Here is an 18,817-nt window from a genome sequence, read left to right on the forward strand (position 1 = left end):
AGAAAATAAAAGATATATAAGCCAGACTCCAACCTTAATTTCTCTTTGCGAAAATTTAATTCATTTACACCATTTGAAATGATAAATTGAAATAAAAAGAATACATACTTTTTCCTGGCCTTTTTAACATTTTTTGATATTGTACTTGCAAGGAAAATTGTGAAAATATTTGTGTTTTCTTGACAAGTGAATTATCAAAATCGTTAAAAAAAGCCAGGAAAATGTCAGATATGTCGGACAATATATAACCCTTTCGTATGCAGATTCTAATCTACAAACCCATACAATTAATGGTGTAAGTAGAATTTGATAAGTCAATCACTATTTAAACTCTTGCTAATGGTAAGATCGATTAGACGAGGAAAAATCATTAATATTAAAAACTGCTCTTTTTTTTCCTTTTTCTTTTTTCTTTTCTTTTTTTTTTTTTTTTTTTTTTGATCATTTTTACAATTCAAGGGAAATAACCCTCGCGAATGTCCTATAAAAAATAGTTAGTTGTCATTTGTGTTCAAACCCACTGTATATTATATTATACAATAAAATATGTTCATATCAAACCTGCCTTTCATTTTGATGTACATGTACATTACAATTGTAGTATGTATAGTCCTACATGTAAATTGGGTTTGCTTCCTATAATTATTTATTTCGTTGATCGAAAAATGAATTTTTAAATGAGTTTGATAAGACAAAAGAAAAAACCTAACCCAGAAACAAATGACCGACGATCAGGAGGAAAAGGGGCCACGGGCACGTGTGAGTTGCACGGTTTGATCATGTGATATTTTAACATTCGATCACAGTCAACCCAGGCCATATCTGTACAGTGTGTATTGCCCAGACCACAATGATAAGTAAAATCATGTTCCAAGAGAAACAACTCTAATATTCTACGCGTGTGCGTGCGTCTGTGTGTGTGTGTGTGTATGGGGAGGGGGGAGAGGGTGTAATTAAATTGCATTAAAGGAATTCCGTTAAAGAAACTAGCATGATTTAATTTATATGGAAGGATGGACCATAAGAAAAATCTTAGTGCGATTAAAACTGTTGTGTAATTTTCAAGTTAATATATATTTTTGCGAATAAAAAGAAATTAATGAAAAATAAATATTTTTTTCGTTTATTACAGAAAACCCCTAATTTGCCGATTCACAGCTAAAGTAAATATTGTATGATACCAAATATTTGATATAAATATATACTAATTTGTATAGAGTATTACATAAAATTAATGTATACGATAGCAATACATGTATAAGGACAATTATGTAGTTTTGACATTGTAAAAAATGTTTATTCAAATATCCTATCAATAAGCATTACATAGTTAAACAATGCAAGGAGCAGACAGATCATGGAGAGAGAACGAGAGTAGAGAAATTAAGACGGTGAAGATACACAGAGAAAAATCAAAATCAACTATAGTACGTTAAAAAAAATTGGCGATTTAAGAAATGAAGATAATAATTTTTCTATTGATCGACGTATCAAAGAAAAAATTGACCGGAAAACTTTTTCATCAATAGTAGCGCATTGATGAAAAAGTTTTCCGGTCATTTTTTTCTTTGATACGTCGATCAATAGAAAAATTATTATCTTCATTTCTTATCATTTAATTAAACATTTTCAAATAAAAAAAATGTGAAGTGTCATTGATCAGAAATGTAAATAATGTAAATGAAGCGGCGCGTATGAATACAAAACAACAACAACAACAACAATATTCAAAATGGATGCTCATTCAGCTGATGCAGAGCTATTGTGCTGAATTTAATGGATTTAACACAAATAGTGAGTTAAAATCTGAACCGGCTAAATTGAAAACGAAAGGAAAATATATGCGATAGCTTGTGATATTATTCACTGTGCAGAAAAACTCGTAATAAAACTACTTTTCATGTGAGATCGCTGAAATATGCAACTGGACATAACCATCCAAGGAAAGGCGATCGTGGACGAAAATAGCTGATATATCGACAAAGAACAGTATGTATAAGCGACTTTTGTAAACGTTGTGGTAACTAGATAGCCAGTGATGTACTTAAATGGTATATCTGCCGCTTGGAATGCACCGAAGGAGTTGATGCATTAGTTACCGAGTACTCATAGCTTTTCTTTACGACGCTTATTCTGATGACCGATCATCTACGTGTGTAAATTAAAAAAATTATCGTTACCAAATTTGAACAGCAGTGTTACCGTGAAAGTTTATAGGCCTATTTGTTCGTTATAATATTCCTGGAAAAGAAACAGCCAGCCTCGCTGTAAATGTTGATTGATCTCAAGCAGACGAAATCGTGAGAAGACGCTTAATTTTCTATTTCATGAATCAAACAATGTGTTTTGTTTAATTTTGAAGGTTAAACTTTCAAATTTTTATATTCACAAGGTTGCATTTTGTTTGCTGACAATAAAACAGACATAACTTTACATTTTGTTGACAGTGTTTATCTTGGAAATTCCCATTCTATAAATAGTGTTAAATCAGAACAGTTGAGAAAAGTAGATCCGGCGAAAAATTTTATTGATGCAGGTATCAAAGAAATTTTTCAACCAATCAGAAGCGCCGATATCTCATCAAACGAATAAATATTAAATGATACATGAATATAGAAAATTATTCGTTAACAAAAATTTAAAAGGTATCAATTTTTTTCTCCAATATAACCGTAACTGTTCACCCTCCGTCAATATAAACGGTTTGATAACCATAATCGGAATAGTGATAATGGATAGAAGAGGCATGAGAAATGCAACTCATAGGCGTCGGAAGCAAATTGAAAGTGGGGGGGCTAGACTAATCCTCAGAAATATTGAGAAAAAAGTAATTCCCAAAATCATGGAAATCCTAATCCGGGGGGGGGGGGGGGGGGGGGGGGTATGTATACCTATACTTCCAAATAAAAAATAATTTACCCAAATTTTTTTTCTCCAAAATCATACAATTCCTAATCCGTGGGGGGGGGGGGGGGGGGGGGGGGCAAGTATGCTTCTGAATGTAACCTCTCAATCTTTCAAGGTAAATTTAGGAACAATAATCTTTCCTGCGAGAAAAAGTGGGGGGGCTGGACCCTCTATCATGCTATGTTTCTAATGGTTAGGTATAACTTTGCAAAAAAAGTGGGGGGGCTAAGCCCCCCTAGCCCCCCCCGGTTCCGACGCCTATGTAACTATCTGATGTCTTTTATTTGTCTCTCGAGTGTTGGTCCATTTACCAAAATTACAATTTAAACGGATTCCCAAGGGAAATTCAAGACGATATTTCAAAGATAAGAATTCATCTTTTATTATTTCCGATAAACTGTACTTGGATTGCCAAGGGTCATTATGGTCAGTATGATGATACCCCCCCCCCCCTCCCTCCCGCTTAATGTTAATATCATTTAAGACTAAGAAATTAACAGATCACTGATTGATTAAACATGATATCATTTAATATAATATCTAATTTCACAAATTCCATTTAACAAAGTCATTTCGTTTATCTTAACGTATCTGTTCATCTAAACGTAGACATTTATGATCAACGGACCAAGAATCTATTGACAAATATAGGGAATCATTATCTCGATTTTACGGTATTATTTTTGTTCATTAATTACTAGTATCACTTAATATCAAATATTATTGAGCGTAAAAACTAGTTTAAGATATGGATTATCAAGAGACGCAAAAAGAACTTATGGAAAGGTCGAGGTCTATAGAATCAATGGTAGAATTAATTTTTTTTATAAAAAATGAGAATGATGTATTAATGTGATATTTTTTTTAAAAAATGCAGGATAGTTAACCTCAAATTGTCAATTATTTGTCATCAGAACAATTTACTAACTGCACATGTCGTTTTATTGATTGTATTCGAGATTCGTATAATGTCATTCATTTGACCTGATATACAACCATAAATTACATATCAATAATGAAAAAGACATGTCATTCGATCCTTACTGCGTGGTTGCACAGAAAATTCAAATGTTAAAAAATATAGTGTTTTCGCAGATTCTCGCAGATTCTTGCAGACGCAATAGAGTTGAGTGTTCCAGGCATCCTAACAAAACGTTTCATTGTCATTTTCTTGGGGCTTCTTTCTGTTTAACTTGAACCTACATTGTGCCTACGGTACCCTCAAAGCCGAGGAAGCAAGCGCTGTTGCATAGCGCTAAATATGAGAATGTGTATAAGGAATAAGGAATCATTCTCAGAGTATTATGAGGTGATAATTTCGGTCGGGGCGTGATCAAATCCAATAAAGCACTTTTTTAATGATAGATTTGATCACGCCCGACCGAAATTATCACCTCATAATATTCAAAGAATTATTCCTTATTACTTACATTTATATAAGTTTAAGCCATTGTACGATTAAATATTTAAATATAAATAAGCAAAGCCCGCTGGCGCCTCAATTTGGCTTCTTTGAAGTTATGGGTTATATAGTACAAAATCGATACGTAGTGCTATCACAGGCAAAGACGCTGGAAAATGTAAATATATATGAATAATGAATATGAGCAAGTGCGAGGAAGCAAGCCCTGTTGCATAGCGCATAGCGCAATATGAGCATGTATATATAAATTGAGCGTGAATGTTGTTTGACCTCTTTATTGAAGAAAGGCGACCCGTTGTCATAATTTGACGCGAGTAACTGTCATTGAGAAGATTCTACAACTTACAGTGTGTTGAATAAAAGTGAGTTACAAATTACAGTGTCCATCAATTTCGATTTTATAAACGGGATATAATTTGGCATTGAAACGAAATTCGGACGTCTTTTGGATCATTTTCATCCAAATAATCGAAGATATCAGAATTTTAAAACAGAATCTATACAATAATATAAATGTTACAATCACAAATTCAGGCAAGTAAAGATCCCATTATTTTTTTTTTATAGACTTGTCTGGACTTTAATTTTCAATTTCCCACGTATCCGATATCATGCATTAACACGATTGTCTTTTAAAAAGTTTTGTATTAATTTTTGTATTCATTAATGTATGTTTTGTCGTTTCTATCGTAACATGAGTTAATAATTTAAATGTAACACCGTTCTTTAATTGTTCCATTTCTAAATGAAGGCAATGCACTTGTGTCATTTAAAAGAACGTTGGTTTTTTTTTCAAAAGTAACTTTTTATTATTGTTTTAATGAAATTTAGAAAACCATTACATATTAATCAATAATTTAAAACTATAATGTAAAAAGGGGGGTCAACATCACTGTGCCGTAAAAAGGTTCGATGAAGCTGAATTATTCATATAAAAACGAATAAGGCAATGTTCTTGAAATCGACGATAATTCAAAGTTAATGACACTTGATGATGAGTAATTTGTATACATGCATAAATTCTAAAGTTTTTTTTTTGCTTTTATGTCTTATTATCGATAAATGTCCTTAACTTTTATTTCTAATCGGTTAAGCGTAATCTTCATGATGTCACGAGGGAAACGGAGGGGGGGGGGGGGGGTTCCGCTCGTTTAGTTTTTAATTCTATACAATGATGAAAATAAAAAATTAACTATGCTTAGTTGATGAACAAAATGGTTTTAGAAAAGATCGAAATTGTGAAGATCACGTTTTTACTCTGAACAGTCTAATACAAAATAGAGATACCACGTTCGTTACATTTATTGACCTACAGAAAGCATTCGACACGGTTGACCGGGATCTACTACAATACAGTCTCCTAACTAACGGAGTGGACGGTCATTTTTACAACAATGTTAAATCTTTATATCACAATACAGAATCTTGTGTGCGCATAGGAGATCATCACACCGCATGGTTTAACTGCACCTCCGGAGTTAGACAAGGAGATAACCTATCGCCAACCCTTTTTGCCCTTTTTATTAACGACTTAGCTAGGGAAGTTAAAAATACAAAAAAGGGAATCCCTATTCATCATACTGATGTTGGAATTCTTCTATATGCAGACGATATAGCTCTCATCACTGAAAATGAAAGAAATATGCAAGACACTCTTGACGTTGTAAGTAACTGGTGCAAAAAGTGGCACTTACAAATCAATTTAGCAAAAACAAAAATCTTACATTTCCGAAAACGAAACAGTAAAAAAAGCAACTTTACATTTTACATAGGAAACACGAAATTAGAATATGCATCAGTTTATAAATACCTCGGAGTGTTATTTAACGAAAACAGAGACTTTAAAAATAATGCCGAAAATCTTTCTAAATCTGGAGGACGAGCTCTTGGTTCCTTAATATCCAAAATCCACAGCTTGAAGGACATTGGGTTCACTACGTTTGAAAAATTATTTTATAGCTGTGTCGCCCCGGTAATAGATTACTGCAGCGGAGTATGGGGATACCAAAACTTCCATTCACTGGACCAAGTACAGGACCGAGCAGCAAGATATTTCCTGGGAACACATCGTTTAGCACCATTACTAGCCGTACGAGGAGAAACCGGATGGGCCCCTGCTAGCTCCAGACACAAATCTAATATGGTCCGCCTTTGGAACAAATTTCAGACAATGGACAACAACAGGACGGCAAAACAAGTTTTCATCTGGGATCAATGCCTTAACAACGAAAGGGGATGGAACTGCCAACTAAAAGCTGTGCTAAATTCCGTGAACATGTCAAATATCTATACTAACGCAATATGCTGTGACGTCCAACTTTTTATCCAAAACCAACACTCGACATCAGAAAACATTTGGTTCGCAAATCTTCAAAACTCTCCCAAACTCAGAACTTACCGTCTCCTAAAGCAAAACTTCTCAACAGAAAATTATCTTCTCATGAACATTCCAAAAAATCAAAGATCTGCCCTAGCTCAGCTCCGATGTGGAATTCTCCCTTTACGTGTTGAAACTGGACGCTTTCGAAATGAACCTTTAACTGACAGACTCTGTGTTTTTTGTAATTTAAATGAAATTCACTTCATCCTAAAATGTACATTATATAATGATTTACGAAATTTACTTATTAGAAATACCACTGGCTCAACAAATTATGAAGAATTTGAATTATTCAGAACTTTAGTATGTACTTATCCCCGGCAATGCTCTCAATTTATTATTAATGCTCTAAAACTAAGACAATCAAAATTTTCACGTTGACTTTTAAATATGTAATTTATATAACCAGTGACATATAAGTCCGATGGGCCGGGTGCTATTATCTTGTATTATTGTTTCACTGTATTATTGTAACATGCAAAATGCACATGTCACTATAATAAATGATTTACTTACTTACTTACTTGCTTATATAAATTCAAATTTGCAGCTAACTTTTTTATGATGGTAGACCAAAAAGTTGTTTACAACAGAGCAATGGTGCAAGAATGTTGATGCTTAGTACAATCCAACAAATATTCAAGAGCAAAAAAAAAAATGAAAACCTATAAATTTCAAACATTTTAAGTAATTTTAATATATTACGTGTCTATGTTTCTTTACTTGACTTGCTGAGTACTTATTAACTTAAAATTTAAATAGAATATAGCTGTCTCAAGTGTCTACATATATATATGCATCTGACCAATCTGTCAACCTTGATGCTTTAAAACAGACTTATGAATCGTATTTCTGGACGTCTTTGCAATAGATATCAATCTTTGTCACATTGCCCTCATGTTAAAAAAATGCTAAAAGGAGTTATTCAAAATATTATAAGCGAATTTGAAATGTGACTGTCTGAAAAAAAATGGCGTGTGTGCATATCATGAATCCAGTATGCTGGTCTGCTTTGTTTTTGTTTTTTTGTTTTTTTGCTTAATTATCCTCTAGAACAACTTATTGCTGAGGTGATGTAACATTGATATGTGTTTGCTGGAATGTAAAAAAGCTTGTACGGAAGATTAAAAGAAAATAGTTGATATTCTGAATAGCCAGACTTTTCATGTACATCTATAGCATTGCACGCAATATAACAAATCATATTCAGTACCAAAGTTGCATGCACATGTATCCATGAATTATTTCTCCCGAAATCCCATATCATTTCGAAGATTTAACTCAAAGTTTGAGTGAAAGTTACCAATACAACAAAAGAAAACAAGCAAATAAGTTAGCTTTAAATGAGTTATTGACTTGATAGCAAGTTACATTAAAATGAAAAATAAAAGAGCCAACATACAACTCTTGTTGCAATTTCAAGAACGCTCTGCTCAGCGTTGCTAGGTCAAACAAATGGCCGTAGTAACTTGGTTTTCTTTTTCAAACTCTGTGGAATACATTGTACATGTACATAAGTCTTTCATGAACTATTTGGGGGCAGTCTTTCCTCGCAGTTTATCTTAAACAATCACATAAATTATACAGATTTTTTGTTGTACACGCATACATGTACGTATATCTGTACATAATAATAATATGCCCATAACAGAATTCATGTGTAGACTATATATATTAATATCATAATTAACGAGAGAATGATTATATTGGGTTATTGTTTATAAGCTGTACATAATAATAATATGCCCATAACAGAATTCCTGTTTAGACTATATTAATTTCATAATTTACGAAAGAATGATTATATTGTTTTATTGTTTATAAGCTATAGCTGTCATCCCTTGAAGATTAATAAAGACATTCAACTCAGCAGAGTAGTCATGGTTAAAATCAACGTCTAAGGTCAATGTCAAACTGTTCAATTGGTTGTTTAAAGAACGAAGTTAGACGAGAAATTCTTTAAAATAGAACCTAAATAATTGCAGCAAAAAAAATGGTTCATGGCATTAAAAGACATTAAATCTTTTTGAATTTTAAACTAGAAGTAATTCTGCATCCTCAAAACTGCAAATCTCAATTGTTGAATTGCGAATGTAACTGGGATATTACATTAGTTTTTCCTTTCCCCAAAGTAACTATATTTTGAATCATGATAAAATGTTAATTAAAATTATTTTAAAAAATACAAGTATTTCAAACACCAAATGTGCAATAATTAGTTTCAAACACTTCTGGTATATTTTCAATACAAATTACATAAAAGAATAGGGGGCATACATCTACATGTATCACCGCATGCGCGAACCTAGAGGGGATGGGGGGCCCGAACCACCACCCCCCCCCCCCCCTCCCCTGGAAATATTTTCTGAAACCGCGCATGACTGCATAACATAACTAACTGTTGTGTTAAAAATGCAAATTTTAAAACACCAGTCACAGTTTTATATTTTAAAGAACCGTTTTTCTTCTCCTTACATAAGTGTAGGCAACGAACCAATGTCGGAGCTTGTTTATATACGGCAATAAAACGTATTCTAAAGGCATAATAGATGTTAAAAGTTTATCATTACATTGTCACACAATAGCTTTTTTTCAGACCTAATAAAAGATTTATGTCCCTCATTACAGCAAAAAAAAGTACTGTCTTCTTTAGCATTTCAAATGTTGCGGTTACAATGGAGGACACAGAGAGGAAATTAATTAGAAAGCCGCATCATTATAAACTTCAAATTTTTAAAATTAAATATTTTCGCTTCACTTCAGGTATATTCCAGAAAGCAAACCATTCAACTTTTTACAAAGATCATAAGATATTTTATTTAATATGTGGCTTTGTAAACACGCTTTAATCTTAAGAGTTGGCAACATTTGTTGTAATAGCATATCGTTAATTTTGATTTGAGCGCAATGTAATTCATAATTCAATGAATGCACTCTTGCATGGCTTAACATAAATCGAGCAGGGTACATTTAATTAAGTGCACTTTCCCATGTGCGGTTTTTTTCTGCTAGAGGTACAAAGTTGTCAAGGATATATTACAGCGAATTACAGAATACCGGTAGAGTTTTCCATAGCTTGTTGGATTGCTCAATAGGGTATTCAATTTGGTCAGCAAGGTATCACATCAGGTTTAAATCTAGGTCCTGTGGTTACCCAAGTGTAGATTGTTATTTTGCACTCAACCAATTAATTTGGCACAAAGAAAACCTCTAGAACACTCTCTCCTATTGTTAGCTTTTCTATTCATAGACCTTTAAAAAGAATGTTCACGTGGATAGCGCTGGATTCTATAGAGCATCAATTCTGCTTGGAGTAATTTGAATTTTGTTTTTCAAAAAATATAATTTAAAAGACATTTCTGAAGAAACAAACAAAAGAGAAAAGCATAACTTTAAGAATTACGGAGATATATTTTTCCTGCAAAAAATCATTAGACATTTTGGTTCCCGAATTCCTGGTGCAACATACAGCACTAAGAGTATTTTTGTGCTGTGACTGCTTAATTAGTTCAAACTTTCATAGCAGTAATGTAGGACAACAGGGAGAAACAAAAAAGGCCCAAATGTGCAAATGTTTACTAGATTAACTCACTTTATCGCTGTCATACCTGAGTAATCACATGACATAGATTTAAACCTAATGTGATACCTTGCTGACCAAATTGAATACCCTATTGAGCAATCCAACAAGCTATTGAAAACTCTACCGGTATTCTGTAATTCGCTGTAACTGCTTAATAAGATTAACTGCTGAATATGTAGTTAATTTACGTTGAGGCGGTTATACATTAACCAAAACAATCGTAAATTTACGATTAAATCTTCAAAACATAAACTTACAAATAAAATTTAGCTTTTTTTTTTTTTAACTTTTTGTATAATTTTAAGCAGACGATCGAGTTATAATATCAAACACCAAATTTTTAATAAAGTTTCTGTTTATAGGAAATACTATGGCCTATAATCGCGCCCCAAGAAAAGCTAGCAATTTATTAATTTTACACATAACGCCCAAACAACGTTTTTCTGTTGATTGATATACCTGTACCTGCTAAGGCAGTTAAAATCAATGCAATACTGCTCATTTTGTACCGAGATTGTACTTTAATGCGAGATATGGTTTTCCTTTTAAATGTCAAAACTGATCGTCGAGGGCAGGTCATATTTTATCGTCAATGGATATAATTCGTGTCAACAATAGACTACCGTATAAATTGATACACCCTTCTCTCAAGTGCTTCCTAGCAGACAGACACCAAATCGATGTGTTTCGACACTCAGGAAAAATATTTTGTTGATTTATTTTAAAAAACATTAATAATAAACACACATATCGTTACGAAACCGAGCACACAGTCGATTGAACTTTGTTTGCTTGAGAGTTGTTATCTGTCCGTAGTAGTTCTAGAATATCCTTATGTCCATACTTAAGGGCCGCGCCGTACAAAGATAGGGGGCTATAGGGCTCAAAATAGCTGTCTCTGTGTGAACAATCCGTTATGTCCATGTCAATTTTGTAATGATCCAGAAGGTATTTCATTCGGAACTTGTCGCCTGCCATTGTAGCATGGGCGAATTCAATGGAAGCCTCGTTATTGGTCAGCTGTTTGACAATTTTATCACAGGCGAAAGATTTTTTGGCAAACTCAATCAAAGTAATTCCGTTTTGGGAAACGTTTATTCGGCACCACGATTTGACCAGTACATTGACCCGGAACGCCTTGTCCTCTTTCACGGCGTTCCAATAACCGGGGCTGAAGAATTTATACTTGTTGATTAATTCATAAACACACGGACCTCGTAACCCGAAAAAAAGCGTATCCTCCGGATCAACAATATATTCTGTACCACATTTGATTAAAGCTTCCATGATCTCTAACAGATTATGTTTGATTGCTAGTTGGAGCGGACTCGTTCCTGAGTTGTCCGCCACGTTTAACTCAATATCCGCATTGGAAAACAAGTAAATAATTGGCACGTATTTTGTTTCGGAAATTGGGTTTGCACATTTTATCACAACGTGCAGATAAGTCATTCCTGACTTCTTGCACCTGTTGTTGACATTATCACCTTTCTTTATGTAGGCCAACACGTGCCGGTGGTTTTTCTCTTTGATTGCCACAAAAAGACGCGAGTTCACAAACTCTGCATCGAAATCTCGCACATCCAGCGACATTTCCCCCGTGCACCATGTCACAATCTCTTCTCTACTTCACAACTTTCTTGTTTCATATATCCTAATTTTCATTCATAATTAATGCCGAAACTGCCGTAATAAATATCAAATTCCTTGCTTTCCACGTGGAACCCGATTCTTCTCTTCTTCTTCGAATCAATATTCAACTCAGTGTACAGTGTATGAACTTTTATCGTGTAAAGTTATTTAAACTCCCGAAAACTCCTTGATAAAGATAATTTTTCCACAAGTATCCATGTTGCGAGGCAGGTAAACATTTCAAACAATTCTCGGCCAAAATCGATGTTCCTATTACTTATGTATACCGTACGAAGCCCCAAAATGAACAGAAGCTGTAATATCTACCTGAAGATCATATTTTCCTTCATAACACGGGATCCGACGATCAACCAAAACAGCCCTGATAATCAATAGAACGCTACGCTGAGAGTCCCGAAATCATCGACTCTCTCGGTGCAAGTTTGCTTTCTCATACTGTCAAAATCTAATGCGAACGTAAACTTGGCAGGGTTCAATTCTTTTAAGGATAAACTTGTTCCATGGCCCAGTGAATGAAAATAACGTATTTAAATGTCTTGTTTTGGATATAGAAGGGATATTTAAATATTTACTGGTATTTAAATACATGCAGCTAGGCTAGAAAACATGCTCCCACATGCAATATATGGAGTAAAATCATATTAAAACCTTTTTGAATGGATTAGGTTTGATTTTTGAAGGGTAGCGTAAAGTATCGGGTGATTACGAAACATTGTTACGGATCCTTCTGAAATTTTCAAGCTTAAGGTCTGACGCGACCTATCTTCCTTTTTTTCTATTTTTTTCTATCTCCACAATGTGAAGATTTCCACTTCGTAATTTCATAATGATATCTTTATGTAATATGATTTATTTTTTATTTAGATATAAAGTGTTCAATTGAAAATGTATACTATGACTTTACTTATAAGCATTCAAATGCATTTTGCATGCTATATTTTAAGGAAAATTCAAACTATTCTAGCTCCGAAACGAGTCTGGTAAGAGAGAGAGAGAGAGAGAGAGAGAGAGAGAGAGAGAGAGAGAGAGAGTCTACTTGATTTTTTCCATATCAAAATACATGTACAGTAATTATAATATCAGATCTTTCAATGACCATTTCAGAATTTTAAATTCAAAAGTAATTTTTAGACTAAGTTCTCTTAGCTGGGAATGAAGTTTTATTATACAATTGAATAAATATTTCTGTCTGTTGTCTACAATTTCGCGACACATCGTAATGAACACTAAAAGTGTATTCGTGACTAAATTGATAACATCATTTTTATGCTTATACAAGTCCTTAAACCATGCCGAATGACATTTCAAATTAAAGATATGTTCAAAAATAGTCTCACAAAAAAAACAGTCTAGAAGTTCTTGTCAACTGAGTAATCCAATGAAATGAAACGTCCATAATTCACTCCGAAGTTTTTTTTCTCCGGTACTGGCCGGTATTTTTTTTTTTTATGTTAATTACTTTAAATTAATATGACCTGAATTATCGTGCACGTGATTGTTATTTTAAATAAAATAACGTGCTTATCCTCTATGAAAATAAAGAGTAGCAACAAAGCTAAACACTGTTTTTTTGTTGTTGTTTTTTTTGGCAGAGAAAGATATCTGTTTTATGCAATTGGAGTATTCTAATTTGTGTAAATATGTTGGAAGTGAACAAATGCAGATCATATTTGTTTTAATTCTTTGTTTAACAACGAAGAAATCACTTCAAAGAAGAAATTAGTCTATGGGTTCATGCTGTATGTACAGTATATACATAGGAAAATAACTAGATATACTAAGTAACATTATATGATCAAATACAGTGAGTTCAGTGACTGACTATGAAATTTTTGAAGACTACATACCGGTATTTCGTACAAAAATACGTTTCCTCAATATGTGCATTTTAAGAAATCATTTTAAGGGGACAGGCGTTCAGGAATTATTTTATCCTTGAAACTTATTCATTTGAATATTTTCTATAACTTTACATCATACAAAAAAAATTTCGTCAATTTTTTGGTCATATTTAAAATCATTATATATTGTAAATGTAGATCTAAACCATTGAGATTAAAATTAACATTATGATATTTCCAGTATAGTTTTAAATTGTTTAAAAGGAGCAACTAACTATTCATCCAACTTTTATGCTTATATCTGTTAGGTGGTCAACATATTTTTCCATAAGATCTGCCTCATAACTTTAAAAATGCTTTGTTTAGCTACAAACTTTTATTTAGTAAGAAAAAATTTCATTTATTTTCACTTTAAACTTTTTAAACTTTGATTTTTTTCTATTTCTCTATATAGAACTCTTCTTTTTAAGAAAATTTATTGAGAAGAAAAATGGCCACGATAACTAAGCCTTCTTAATTTCATTTTGATTTTTTTTAACCATAATTATAAAAATGTTGTCGCTGATTTATTTCCAGATCATAAGTTTTAAATAAAATCAATACATGTCTTCATTATTATTAATTCTTACTCTTTGAAACTTAATTAAAAGATATCTAAAAGATAAGTGTGTCTTGAATAGTGCAAGTATAAAATGATTGAGAAAACACACCGTACAATAGTTATCTATTTTAAAGAAATATAATTCATATAGAAGTTTGGTAATGAATGCTTGATCAGTTCAACCCATCAGTGGCATTTGTCAAACAAAAAAGACACGAATTATAGTGTTTTACGTCCATATTATTAACATTTCATTAATAAATGACAGTAACAGAACAGAGGAAATAACATAAATCAAAGAAACATGAGTATATATTCAATTCAAAACGTGCAAGTAATAAATTAGTGACTTGATTGTTAAAGTCATGCTGCTCATGCGTGACAGCCATGGCATTATTTGCCCGACTACAACCTCAGAGTTAAAAAAAAAAGCAATATCTTCCAATACCACAGACAAAAAGAATAAATGCACATTGATGATGCATTAAAGTTCAAATTGTGTTGTTTCTTTTCTATCACCAGCAAAAAAGCCACAGGTGATATAAAAGTAGTCCTTGATAATCGCCATCAAAGCGACACAAGAGTTACTGTATCAGTACTGTATTATCACTGTTGTATATTTTTTTTGCTGTATCCTTTTTTATCTATTTTCCTTGGTTGTTTAAATTATAAGTAAGTTTATGGACTTTCAAAAATCTGTGTCCAAACCGTTGTTTTGGTGGTTCATTAGGTTTAGCCTGTTGCACCGTGGCTGGCATTGCAGCATTTCCACTTGAAGACGGCGCGCTGACAGCGGGCATTGGTGGTCCCTGCACACGGTTTTGATTTTTGTTGCTTGACCGCCTTGGATAAGAAATCTGATTTGGAGATCCTGAAAAGATGTTCTGAACTCTCTTGTTCTGAACTTGTGGGCTGGGCCCTCTCTGACTGGGACCTTGAATGACAACTGGTTGTAGATTACTGGCCACTTTCTGGATTTGGGGGGACTTAATAACCTTTGGATACGGTCCAACTACTGGACCAACAACTGGCGCCTTTGGCGCAGAGGCTGCCACAGCAGCAACTGGAGCATTTGGTGCAGAAGCTGCCACAGCAGCAACTGGTGTCTTTGGCACAGAAGCTGCTACAGCAGCAACAGGCGCAGGAGTTGGTGCGGGTGTTGGTGCGGGCGTTGGTGCAGGTGTTGGGGCAGGTGTGGTAGTGGGAGCAGCAGTAGTCGTAGGGGTCAGGTCCACCTGGAAAGGCAGGTGGGCTACGTTGTTTAGAGTGTTGTTATTACAAGCAGGATCAGGTGATCCAATCATGCACATCATTCTCTCCTCCTCACATGGCATGGCACAACCTTGGAAGTCGATGGGATTTGTAGCCACGGGGAATTCTATTCTACATTCGTATTCACATGAAATCCATTCCGACATGCATTCCATCAGACACAGTGGTGGGTGTTGGGGGCCGGTTGCCGTGTTCTGGGACAAAACTATTCCCAAGCATGATACCAATACGGAGAAAAATGTTGTCGATTCCTACAAACAATGAAGTAAAATATGTTATTTTTATTCCGATGATTAAATCAATAATGAAAAAAATGAATTGTTGAAATCGTCTTTATAATTCTTCATTGAAAATTTTTTCAAATATTTATTTTCCATTCAGAGTCGAAATATTTTTACAGTTTTCATACATACAAAAGTAAATTTTAAAAGAAATCATAAATATATCAAAGTTAAGTATATGAAAAGAAAATGTTATTTTTATGTCAAGACTTACCATGGTTCTTTCCTAATGAAGTGAGAAACAAATTCTGATCTGTTGAACAGTATGTACGATATTAATATAACACCTTTTCACGAACTGTCAAAAATATTCCTACGCCACACAATGTTACACCTTTGGACTTGCGTAAGAATTTTATTAAAAAAAACCAAAACCCTGTTCAGATTTAAATAAGGGTCTCTATTATCTATTTACAATTCATAGGGCCTCATTTCCGATCAGCATCGAGTCACGATTTCCATAATGACATGATGAATAGGAGTCGCTATGAATGAATTATTACTTTTGGGGTTTTGATGAACATTGCATATGAACTTTTCCTCTAATTGTTATATAACATTCCACAAATTGTGTTTGTTTTCTTCTGTCTAAATTGGTGCATTTGCGTAAACCACAATTATTCTTTGACATATTCAGCAGTAAAAGTAGCATGTGTTTTCATGAAATCATGATTACGTAAATTGGAGTTTTGACGAAACCATTCACGTTTTGCCATAATTAAATGAATGTTTATTAACAGAAATCGTGTGCATTATGCAGATGAAACAATGGTTGTATTGTAACCGAAAAGCTTTCTTCATTTTAGGCCCTTCTTTTTAAGCAAAATTTAATATGCTTCCAATATAGCAAAGAACCTAAAGCAACTTCGTTTTACTAGTATTCAATATTCTTGCAAATCAATTTTCAAGGACTTAGTATTGTTACTGTTTTAAAAATACGTTTATTTGTTGGCAATGAATCTAAAATTAAAAATATGTTACTAGATATTGCCATTCAAGAAACATATAATATCGTGGAACAAACCAACGACGAAATCCACAAAAACTTGGTATTAAATGTTGATAAAATCACAATGTGAAGATGGTAAATTACATTTGTTTTCTGCATGAATGAAACGGTTCCCCCTCTCTTCTAAATTTTTTTCGGGTCCATTTGCTGTTTCATTTGACATAATTTGTTTCAATTGTATTTTTAAAAAAAAAACATAAACAAAACAGTACTAATTACTTCAAAATCAAGAAACAATCTCATACCTCTGAAACAATTCACACTTTATATCATAATGCATGTGCTGAATTTTAAATCTTATATTCTTATAATTTCAGTTTTTGCTTTTTCTTTGATTTTTAATAAAAAAAAATTCTTTTGCTGTATTTTTCATATGACTTTTTCTTTCATCTTTACTGCGAGGGATTAAGTGAAGACTTTGTTTTCAAAAATTGCCCGCTTTTGACTGATACTTTTCTAATTTAGGAACAGAACTGTCACGACCAGCAGTAAAACAGGTAATAATTGTCTTTGACAGAAATGCATGACGAGTTCTACTTTACTGATTACCTTTAAATGAGTTTAACTACTAACCCCTTACATCCTACAAGTGCTTAATAAACATTTTACAAAATCAAACATAATAATAGTAAGTTGAAAAAAAGTAATTAATCTGATATTTATAATTGCTCAAATAAGACTTTTGGATAACAACTGCATGATGAGTTCATCTGGTCTATCTCTTTTCGATATAAGTTATGGGTCGCTTGTCGTCAGTTAAAATAAAAATTTTGAACTTTTTCTCTTAAACAACAAACATTTGTTTTACCATTTGAAGAAAAAATGGAGCCGGTCTGGTAGATTGTGAAGGTTAATTTTAGAGTAAACTAAAATTCATGATGCCATTTTTGATTTGCAGAGGAGTGAGTACTGAAAATACAATTTTACTGTATCGTCAAAATAATAAGTTTGTTTCCTTTCTATTTGATTCTGTTTGAGGTTAATTCGATCGAAGAAAGAACATTTATTTCTACAGATATGCGGTAGATTATCTACCACAGTTTATTTCTGTTCCAATTACGTACCGTCTGTCCGTGTATATATTCAATTGTTCGAAAGCGTTTTGAATTTCTCAGATTTTCTTTCCATGCCTTATTTTAACAACATACCAAACTTATGGCACTTTGGCCACAAAAAAAATTAATTACCGGCCCATGTTTAACTCATATAAGTTAATTGACCCTTTAATCTGTTTCATTAGTAAAAGTGCTAAAATGCGTATGCCAAACATGTATTGAGTATTAAGATAGACTATAGACACAAATTAAAAATTTGTATCATTGGTTGGTTTTTTTTTCTTTCTAAATATAGGATAATTTATTTTTATCAAAACGCTTTAGGTTACAAACGAGCTACGAAACATGCTCAAATTAGATCTTGATGTAAATTTAAGAAATGCACTCTGTTCTTTCTTTGTCATGATTACATTAATTTTATTTATCTATGTTTAAATGATAAACCCATCTGTGCCTTGATTAAATCTAAAGCATGTGTTACAGCAAGCTGTCACGACTGAATTATAAAATTCAAAGATGAAAAATATATTTTTTTTTTTTAACATTTTTTAATACAGGTATTAACATTGGTGTGTACTCTTTCAAGGTAAAGACGTTTTAAGAGAACAAATTTAAATGTATTTAACAAAGTAAGAGAAAACCCAGACATCAATGATAACTGAATCTTAAATTTTTATTGTTTATTTATATCACATTTCATATGAGATTTTGTTATAGTTACGCAGTGAAGATTTTTTATTACTTATGTTAAGAAAGAGTACACATTCTAGTTAATCTGGTAATTTAAGTTAAACCAAGTCACTATCAATACT

The 18,817-nt window shown here is 32.9% G+C and overlaps 2 protein-coding genes across 2 annotated transcripts; both read right to left on the reverse strand.

Moving 5' to 3' along the window:
• Positions 1-10,995: 10,995 nt before the first annotated feature.
• On the reverse strand, positions 10,996-12,463 carry LOC128184108 (uncharacterized). The gene has a single exon (XM_052853448.1). It carries the CDS (start codon positions 11,884-11,886, stop codon positions 11,047-11,049), a length of 840 nt encoding a protein of 279 aa, XP_052709408.1. The 5' UTR covers positions 11,887-12,463; the 3' UTR covers positions 10,996-11,046.
• A 2,144-nt stretch (positions 12,464-14,607) lies between these two features.
• On the reverse strand, positions 14,608-16,255 carry LOC128184896 (translation initiation factor IF-2-like). Its single transcript, XM_052854535.1, has 2 exons — positions 16,156-16,255; positions 14,608-15,911 (listed from the first exon to the last, which is right to left on the reverse strand). The coding sequence occupies exons 1-2, from the start codon at positions 16,156-16,158 to the stop codon at positions 15,033-15,035; spliced, it is 882 nt and encodes a 293-aa protein (XP_052710495.1). The 5' UTR covers positions 16,159-16,255; the 3' UTR covers positions 14,608-15,032.
• Between the last annotated feature and the right edge of the window lie 2,562 nt (positions 16,256-18,817).

The sequence above is a fragment of the Crassostrea angulata genome, chromosome 5 (genome assembly GCF_025612915.1).
Source record: "Crassostrea angulata isolate pt1a10 chromosome 5, ASM2561291v2, whole genome shotgun sequence".
Taxonomy (NCBI): Eukaryota; Metazoa; Mollusca; class Bivalvia; order Ostreida; family Ostreidae; genus Magallana; species Magallana angulata.

Excerpts from the sequence above, each read along its gene's own strand:
- LOC128184108 (XM_052853448.1), bottom strand. The coding sequence starts at position 11,886 with ATGTCGCTGGATGTGCGAGATTTCGATGCAGAGTTTGTGAACTCGCGT.